This window comes from Bos mutus, chromosome 4 (genome assembly GCF_027580195.1).
Source record: "Bos mutus isolate GX-2022 chromosome 4, NWIPB_WYAK_1.1, whole genome shotgun sequence".
Taxonomy (NCBI): Eukaryota; Metazoa; Chordata; class Mammalia; order Artiodactyla; family Bovidae; genus Bos; species Bos mutus.
Window position 1 is genome coordinate 12,328,312 of NC_091620.1, and position 9,898 is coordinate 12,338,209.

Below are 9,898 nucleotides of genomic sequence, written 5' to 3' on the forward strand. Positions count from 1 at the left end.
GCTTTTAAAGCAGTCCCTGTTTCCTGCAGCCCTCTGGCTCTCCTGTACACAAGCCCTGCTGGCCTGAAAGCCAGTGGGAGGTCACTAATTTAGGCAGGTCCCCAAGAATGAGGCTGGAGAAGCCTGCCCCAATCTTGAATGGGCTACCTCTAGTTATAAGGCTACTAACCTTTGTATTATGTATACGTATTATGTATATGTATTATGTATAGTAATACTTCTTTCTTAGAAGAGAAAGTGTGATAGAAAGGTAATGTTTGCTTTGGGAGGATATTTCTCTGTGGTCTGGAATATATAGATATCTATAGGGTCCCAACTGTGGTGTTGGAGAAGACTCTTAAGAGTCTCTTGGACTGCAAGGAGATCCAACCAGTCCATCCTAAAGGAGATCAGTCCTGGGTGTTCACTGGAAGGACTGATGTTGAAGGTGAAACTCCAATACTTTGGCAACCTGATGTGAAGAGCTGACTCATTTGAAAAGACTCTGATGCTGGGAAAGATTGAGGGCAGGAAGAGAAGGGGACGACAGAGGATGAGATGGTTGGATGGCATCACCGACTCAATGGACATGAGTTTAAGTAAACTCCGGGAGTTGGTGATGGACAGAGAGGCCTGGCATGCTGTAGTCCATGGGGTCGCAAAGAGTCAGACACGACTGAGCGACAGAATTGAACTGAGGGCCCCAAAGGTATACTTTGAGAAGGACCTTGGGCTTGCTCTGATAATCATTTATTTTATGAAAGTCACAAATTTTAAAAGTGTTAACTAAAACTTTATATGTGTAATTGATAAAGGCAGTAAGTCTTTTGTATGCCAAGAATCTAAATCCATTTTAACAAAATTATGAGCTAAACAGTAAATGAATTTGCTGCCATTCCGGTTCAAGCAAATTGATTTGGGTGATTTTTTAAAATGGATATTAAAAGTGAAGACCATATAAAAAAAAGTGAAGACCACATTGACCAATCTGTCCTTACATGGGAAAAGACACATAAATATGTTTTTTAAATTAAAACTAAGACAGAAACTGAGTTTGCCTCTATTGGAATAATTTCACTGTTACAGTTGATGGTCAGGAGGTGCGTAGCTCAGTTGGTAAAGAATCCACCTGCAATGCAGGAGACCCTGGTTTGATTCCTGGGTCGGGAAGATCCCCTGGAGAAGGGAAAGGCTACGCACTCCAGTATTCTGGCCTGAAGAATTCCATGGACTGTATAGTCCATGGGTTCGCAAATAGTCGGACATGACTGAGCGACTTTTACTTTCACAGGCGGTGCAAGGTTTTCTAGGTGGCCACAAGGGGGAGACAAAGAGTGAGCAGAGAATCAGATTTATTTAAGATAGGAATCACTTTAATTCTTGTTAGCATTGCTTATTGTTTCATTTCAACAATATTCACCTCAAGGATGAGGTTTTTTGGTCCCATTTACTGTGACAGATCACTAATTCTTTAAATTTTTTTGGAAATTAACCATCCATCCTTCTAATCAGTTGGCAATATTATGCTTGTGGGGTAAGATAGAGGAATAGTCCTTTTTATTCTACTTTCTTTAATAATCCTATAGTGATTTGTTTCCTTTGTAAATTATCCAATTTGCTAAAAGTCTGGATATTTCAGATATTGGATCTAATAACCTAGAGGACCTTGGGTTTTGTGCTCCTTTGTCCAATAACTCTCAGAAATGAGGATGGAAGTTTGGGTATCCTTAAGAGAGAAGGCAATGGCACCCCACTCCAGTACTCTTGCCTGGAAAATCCTACGGATGGAGGAGCCTGGTGGGCTACAGTCCATGGAGTCGCTAAGAGTCGGACACCAGTGAGCGACTTCACTTTCACTTTCATGCATTGGAGAAGGACATGGCAACCCATTCCAGTGTTCTTGCCTGGAGAATCCCAGGGATGGGGGAGCCTGGTGGGCTGCCATCTATGGGGTCACACAGAGTCGAACACGACTGAAGCGACTTAGCAGCAGCAGCAGCAGCAGCAAGAGTGAGCAAAGGTCACTTAGACAAAACCTCTGAGTTTAAGACAAGCTTCCTTCTAGGACTCCACCAAGTTGTTACATGAAGCATGGCTCTTTAGAATTCTCCAGGCTGGTCTTGATACTGAGGGCTGTGTGGCTTGGATGAATGACCCTGCGTGTGCATGTGCTAAGTTGCCTCAGTCATGTCCGCCCTATGGGATGTAGCCTGCCAGGCTCTTCTGTCCATGGGATTCTCCAGGCAAGAACACTGGAGGGGGTTGCCATGCCTACCTTCAGGGGATCTTCCCGACCCAGGGATTGAAACTGCATCTCTTGCATCTCCTGCCTTGGCAGGCAGGTTCTTTACCACTAGTGCCACTTGGGAAGCCCCTGAACGACCCTTATGGGTAAATAGTTCCTATTTGAGTAACTAGAAATAACCTGTTTGGATTTTGGTAGTGTTTTTTTAATATTTCTTTTCATTGGAAGATAATTGCTTTATAATCTTGTGTTGGTTTCTGCCATTCATCAGCATGAATCATCCACGGGCATACAGAGGTTCTCTCCCTCTTGAATCCCCCTCCCACCACCCACCCCTCTGGATTGGCACAGAGCACCAGGTTGAGCTCCCCGTGTTGTCCAGCAACTTCACACTAGCTATCTATTTTACACGTGGTGATGCGTTTTATTTCAGTGCTACCCTCTAAATGCGTCTCACCCTCTCCTGCCCCTGCTGTGTCCATTTGTCTGTTCTCTATGTCCGAGTTTAATTCCTGCCCAGCAAATAGGGAATTTTGGTAGTTTTCATCTGGTCATCTGGTGATTCAGTAGCCATACACATAGTTCCATGCAAGCAGAGCTGCAGGTTGTGGCAGACGCAGTAATATCGTTCAGTATGCTCGTTAAAATTGTGGGTCCTGAGTACAACTTCCAGGGGGGAAATGTGCTTCCTTCCCTGAAAAATGGAGACAGCCATAGTACTTATTCTGTAGGACTGATGTGAGCATAAACAAATAAAAAGTACTTAGAACAGCTCCCAGCAAATGGCATTTATTGGCAATTCACCAGAACTGCGTTGACATCCTTGAGAGCAAGTATGCTCTGGAATACAGAATACTCGGAGTGTCCCAGCTACACACAATGAATTCTGAACTTAGAAACAGCAGCAGAGACACAGTCTTCCTGTAGAAAGGAGAAAGGTGCTAGATTCTACTCCAGGGCACCTGGGGGAAAATCAGGTTTTGTCTTTGTCTCTGTGGCAGCCTCTTCAACCCAGCTTTATCCATTCCCTTACTCATCCTTAATGTCATGGCTAAGAACACCAGTTCTGGAGTTGAATTGCCTGAGTTCAAATCTTTTCTCTGTATATAGGGAGGTTAATCACATGCCAGGGCAACTGGAAGATCAGGTACCGATACATTTTTGGAGGCTAAATTTGATATTTAATAAAAATTCAATAATGAGCATGGATAAGCCCAAACCTTATTGAACTTCCATTTTTCCAGGTGAATTTTTTTCTAAATGGAAAATTATCCATGGAAGAAAGCTCCATGAGTTTGTCATTGCTATGGGCTTCAGTCAAGCCCCGACTCTTCCTCTTACTGGCTTTGTGACTTCAGAAGTTATTTAATGTCCCTAAGTGTTCCCTTTCTCAGCTATGAAGTGGGGTAATGATACTACCAACCTCAAGAGGTCTGTGGTGAAGATTATACAAGGTAACTCATAGGAAATGCCTCTCACCAAGCCTGGGGCATAAAGACTGTTCATTATGTATTAGATGGCGTTACTGCTCCTTCAGTGAACAAATATTTATTGATTTATTCTCCCATTTTATTTATTTATTTTTTTTTTCACAGGTTTAATGGGTTTAATAAGTTTACCCCTTCAGGTCCTATTTGCAGCACCCAATATTCCTTTGAAACACCAGACAGACTCAGCAGTGGCCAACAGTCAAGATCAGACCTCCAGAGTTTAAAAGTTCAGGTTCTCTGAGCATCCGTGTTGCAGTGGCACTTGTCCGAAATTGGTACCTCCCTATCTCTGGGGAGCTTTAAATGTACCAGTGAAAAAAGCTTTTTCCCCTGCAAGGGGAAGAAGGAAAGTCATTCCTCAAACCCAGTGGAGTTCTGGCTGAGGTCTTTCTTCTGTCCCGTGTCTTCAGGCTTGTGTTTTTGTTTTTTTGTTTTTTTTGCAGTGGAGCAAGAGACCAAAATCTAACCTGAGTTACAAGAAACAAGACAGTGATGGCTATAAAGGGAGTGACCAGGAGCAGCGGAGCCTCCTGTCCCTCCCACATCCAATATATGTGCTTCACAGAAAAACAAAAAAACAGGTCCACAAAACACAACAGCTAAAATGACAAAAGTCCATTCATCCAAGGGCGGTGGGAGGCAGAAGGGGAAATGGAAGGGAAATGGCACAGGGAGAGAGTATTCAAATCAGTCCAGGCACGGGGCTGGCAAATGCTAGGAAAGAGCTGCAGAAAAACCTGTGGTCCTTTCAGACTCACCAGTGTTTAAAATCCATACTGGTCGCAGGAAGATTCTGCCTTATGTGCACCAGAGACAAGAATCTGGATTCCTCAGAGAGAAGGGAATGTGGGCAGGGCCCTTGGCAGGGTGGGCCCTGCCTTCCCTGGGAGAGGTGGAGGTGAACCAGAGAAGAGCCGCCACAGCATCCTTCCGATCCCACCCGGCCCCTCCGGATGGCGGGTGACCGACTCAGCGGCCTGTGGCAGCCTTCAGTTTGGCAGGAGACGGGTGCGGCGAGGGTAATTTTTCTGCAGAAGTGGAGCTGCTCAGGGCCGACTGTAGGTAGACCGTCTTATGGAAGAGTGTGTTGCTTAAGAAAACCACCAAGGAGAAGAGGTGCAACTGGAAAAGGTATGCTTTGCCAGGGGTCTTTGCTTCATTGGCGCTGATAATGAATAAAGGAAAGAGGATAGAGAAGAGGCAGCCACTGACAATGTAGGAGGACTGCATTGCTGTGAGAAAAGCCAGGGGCAAACCAAATCCAAAGTAGTAAGGCCAATTCCTTTCTATGTTTGATAACCGCTGGTGCATTTCAATTCCTTTATTGAACCAACGATATTCGAAGCAGTATAGTGAGTAGAGGAGAGACATATGCAGGAGACTAACCAGCTGACCAACAAGATGGATGGGAAAGAGACTCACAAACATCCCCTGGAGAAGGAAGAGAGCCTGAAGCAAGAGGTTGAAGAGCATGTCAGCAATTATTTTGCTGACACTAGGAAATGGGTGAGGTTTCCTCCCAGATACCTCGAATGCCAAGTCCGCTATATCCTGAAACCAAATCGCGTTGACGACTTTGCTGAGCACAAAGAGGGGGAGCACCCAGAGAGCACTGAAAATTGATGTGAGGAAGAACTCCAGCCACGACCAGACATCCCCGTGTAGCGATGGGTCACCAATAATCTGGGCCGTTACTGATTGAAGGACGGGAATAAACACTCGATAAAACAAGAGGAGACTGAACCAGAAAACTCCACCATTCCAAGCGCAGCACTGAAAAATTCTGCTCACAATACGTGGTTCACTCTCCTGCTTCCTCTCTATGCTCTGGGCTCTCCTCTGAGCCAGGATACTGCTTGCCCTTCTTCGACGCTGCTCCTCTCTCTTTTGTTGAATTCGAGCATCTAGCTTTGAGATGGTACAAATTCCCCAGATGGAGTCTTTGATTCCCCTGGCAAGGTCCTGCAGAAAGGTTTTGACACTGTCAGCCATCTCTTTACCGCCCAAACTATAAGCTACACAAAGGAGAGAGAAGTGTCCCCAGATTTTTCATTATGAAGGACCCGGCAGCTTCGCCGCCGCGGCTCCGGCTCCGGCTCCAGCCGGGTCTCTCGCCCACCGAGGTCTCCTCCGAGCCCCTCCGCACCGGGTCGCACGCTCCCGCCCGGGCGCTGCCAGGGCCGGGGCCGCTGCACCCGCACTGGGCATGCCCGGGCCGCACGGGGCCGCTGGGAAGTTGGGCGGGCGCCGAGTTCCTCCCATTTTATTTTTTAATTGGAGGAAAATTGCTTTACAGGGTTGTGCTGGTTTCTGCCATACAGCAATGCAAATCAGCCATAATTATGCATGTATCACTTCCCCCAACTCCCTCCATCCCACCCCTCTAGGTCATCGCAGAGCGCTGAACTCAGTTCCTCGCATTCTAGAGCTACTTCTCACCAGCTGTCTATTTTAAGCTTGATCGTGTATGTAAGTCAATGCTACTTTCCCCATCAGTTCGCCTCTTTCCTTTCCCCACCGTGTCCACAAATCCGTTCTCTAGTCTGTGTCTACGCTGCTTCCCTGCAATAAGTTCACTAATACCATTGTCTAGATTCCATATATATGTGTTAACATACAATATTTGCTTTTTTCTCTTTTTGACTTCACTCCGTATAACAGAACAAATGTTTATTGACCTTTTTTTCTGTCAGAAATGCACCTGACGAAGGACATGAGTGAAATAAAAGGAAATTATCCTCGAATTGGGAGAAGGATGTGTTGATGGGCTTCAGAGAAAGACATTCCCCAGGTCCGTTTGCCTGAGGGGCCACTGTGTCTTCGACAAAGCCCAGGGAGTGATACTGAGAACAACAAAACTATGGTTTAAAAACCAGGCTCGAGGAAAATGGCTCAGTGTACACTCTGCTAATCCTGGAGATGAATCTCTAACTGGAACTCCACCCAGCCAAAGAGCCAGGATGGACTGGAATGAGATGATAAGAAAGCTCAGGGGATGCTGGGTTGTGGGGCGGTCAGTGAGTGTGATTAACTCGGTCTGCTACAACGCAGAACGCTGTTCCATCGGAGCCGTCTCAGCACTGCTGCTGTTGAGGACTCACAGTGCCTTGATTCCACGGTGACCAGAGGAGCCAGCTGCCTGTTTTGTGCCAAGAACCAACAGGCTGATGGACTTGGTAGGGCTGCTAGAGTGATTTTCACCTTTGGCTGGAGCAAAAGGACTCGAAGATGAAACTAACCAAGAAGACCAAACCCCAATAGTGTTGTAACCTCCAGCTTGAGTTCACACCATCTCATTTGAGTTTACACCATTCCTGGGGTGAAGTTATATCCCAACATCCTTCCAGAGACAGGAGAAAGGACGCACAGGATGGGCTAGGATCTTGAAGACTATTATTGACACCACATCTGGGCACAACATTCATATTCACTAAATACTTTCACTCAAGTGTTGGGAGCCGTGTTAGGCATTACTGACAAAATGGAGGCACCGCCCCCAGCCCCCTCTCCTCATTCTGCAGGCACGGATCCCAGATCCCGGGATGAAGGAGTTAGGCCTTGTAAATCTGACTTGTCTTTTCCTCTCCTCGGCTGAGTTGACTGAAAAGGAATATTAAGGTGCTTATTATTCTTAAGAGGAGCATGAGAAGGCACAAAGCCTTCTGCAGTTGTGTTCAGAAAATAATTCATAAAGTTAATTATTGACATTTGTTCAAGGACTTTTACAAAAGAGTGTTCCAGGATGAGCACACAGGCTGTAGCTTGAGGCCATGGGAGGGATTGATATCTGAAGCCTATTTGTGAGGAGAATGTCTATGGCAAAGGAGTTTACTGAATTTAGGGCTTAGAAATAATTAAAATAGTTAGAAGTTAAAGATTTAAGGAATGGTGTAAAGTTAGCATATTTTACTATAGCTTATAGAAGTTAGGAATTTTTAGAGGCACTATAGCTAGAAGCCTTTTTAAGAGATAGTGAGCTCAGGATGTTAGGGGCAAATAGGATTTAGGAAGATAAGTAGTAAACTGAGGAATGTAGCATGAGCTACAATGTAATCACAAGTTAACTATAGGACACATTAGAGGAGGTAGATAATAGATGACAAGGCTGATCCCCAGAGAATCACTGAAGCAGGAACTCTGTTTGAAGAGCAACAATGATTTATGGAGATAATAAATCTGGGAGAGGGGGAACTGAAAATGTCAAACCTCTGGCCTAATGTTTTTGTAAAAGTATAAAAGAGAATCTTAAACTTGGAATAAATAGGCGGTCCATAGAAAACTGAGAGGCTGTCTCATTTCTCTTGCCGACACCGTCATCTTTTCAGGTTGAATCCCTGGTTGCTGGAGTTGAACTCCGGCCAGTGGCACCCAGAACAGGGGACACTGAAGAGGAAGTAATCTCGGAATGTAACGCGGGACGGTTAGGTTTGTACCTATGGGTGGCCGGCGCCCCTCTGCAGTTTAGGCAGGGTGAGGAGGGTACAGAATCAGTAAGAACATTCTCTAGAAGAATGGGTCTTTCTGCATCTAAGAATAGACAAAAGTTTATTGAAATATTACTTCATATGTTAGCCCATAGAGGCGTTAAAGTAAGCACAGGAAGACTGTCTAAATTTCTACGTTTGTTTTATACTTTGCATGGGCCAGAAAAGGTTCCTATAGATGCTTTTGCTCTGTGGAATATGATTTATAAAAGTCCTGGACTCCTGTCATGAGGCCGTTAGATAGCCTATGAGGGAGGCTATAGCGGTGGATGGTGGGTCTCCACCTTCTGCGCAGATCATGTTTTCTGCCATTGACGAAGAAAAGGAGAGAGACTGCTCTACCTCCTGAGGAAGGAGAGGGTTTACAGGACGCTGTGGCCAGGGGCCCTGGCGAGCCCCCTCCCCCTTTAAGCAAACCTTTAAAAATTTATCCACCACTTTCTGATTTAAGGCGACCACTGCCACCTCCACTTGTGCCTCCCAGGGCCCAGGAGTTCCCCATTTTGCCTCCAAAGCCTCCCAGAGCATTGCCTAAGGCTAAGAAAGATAAAGAGTTTTTTTTTTTTTTGAAACAAAGGAGCTTTTAAAGCAGACGCATGCACAATATACAGAGCCTGCTCCTTGGAAAAACCCCCTCAGGGGGCCTCACCCAGGCTCAAAAAAAAAAAAAAGAGAGAGAGATTAATCGTAATGGAAACGATTCTACAAATAAAAAATGTTTCTCTTGTGGCCAAATGGGGCATTTTTGCTGGCAATGTCCTGCCAAGCAGGGACAACAAGCCGTGCCAATCAACCCCAGGTAGCGCAGGACTGGACCTCAGTTCCACCACCACAACAATATTAACCCCTGACCGGTTACTCCGATTCTAATGGGAGTGACTGGCCCCCTAACTGAGGGCATTGTAGGACTTGTGCTGGGGCGTAGCTCGCTTTCTTTTCAAGGAATTTCGGTGGTGCCTGGTGTGATAGATTCTGATTATACTAGGGAAATTAAAGTTTTGATCTCGCTGCCTACTAAAACTGTGCAAATTAATAAAGGTCAAAGAATAACACAGCTTTTGCTTTTACCTTATTATCAGACAGGAGAAACCTTGACTTCTCAAGCTAGGGGCCCCAGAGGATTTGGATCTAGTGATCTGGCTTTTTGCGTGCAGGAAATTACAGCTTCTAGGCCTTTAAAAGATCTTTTAATTCAAGGAAATAAAATGTCAGGGCTGTTAGATACTGGAGCAGATGTCTCTTGCATTGCTGGAAAAGATTGACCCTCGTCCTGGCCAACATGCTTGACCAGTGCCGGCCGGGTAGGTATAGGGTCAGTGCCTTCGGTTGCTAAGAGCTCACAAATTTTGACATGGTCAGATGAGAAGGGGGCACAAGACACTTTCTGTCCATATATGATTCCTTCACTACCTTTTTCTTTATGGGGGAGAGATATATTATCTCAGATGGGAATGCTTTTATATAGCCTGGATGAAAAGGTTACTAATCAAATGCTGCAAATGAGGTATAATCCTGATAAGGGGCTTGGTAAAGATCAGCAGAAAATTGTTTCTCCATTAGAGGCGGTTCCTAACAAAAATACAGAAGGTCTGGGATATTCAAATTTATCCTAGATGCTGTTGCTCTTGCTGCCGACCCTATTACCTGGAAATCTGATGATCTGGTGTGGGTGGAACAATGGCCTTTAACAGCTGAAAAGT

General features: G+C 45.3%; 1 protein-coding gene across 2 annotated transcripts; it reads right to left on the minus strand.

Annotated features, from left to right (window-relative positions):
- Positions 1-3,812: 3,812 nt before the first annotated feature.
- LOC102269204 (etoposide-induced protein 2.4 homolog) lies at positions 3,813-5,832 on the minus strand. 2 transcript variants are annotated; one of them, XM_070368761.1, is made up of 2 exons: positions 5,036-5,832; positions 3,813-4,923 (listed from the first exon to the last, which is right to left on the minus strand). In XM_070368761.1, the coding sequence occupies exons 1-2, from the start codon at positions 5,704-5,706 to the stop codon at positions 4,806-4,808; spliced, it is 789 nt and encodes a 262-aa protein (XP_070224862.1). In that variant the 5' UTR covers positions 5,707-5,832; the 3' UTR covers positions 3,813-4,805. The 2 variants fall into 2 exon arrangements, with proteins under 2 accessions (XP_070224862.1, XP_070224861.1); XM_070368760.1 differs by having other exon boundaries at positions 3,815-5,832.
- Positions 5,833-9,898: the final 4,066 nt, after the last annotated feature.

What these genes read in the sequence shown, in the direction of transcription:
- LOC102269204 (XM_070368760.1), bottom strand. Translation starts at nt 5,706, where the DNA reads ATGGCTGACAGTGTCAAAACCTTTCTGCAGGACCTTGCCAGGGGAATC.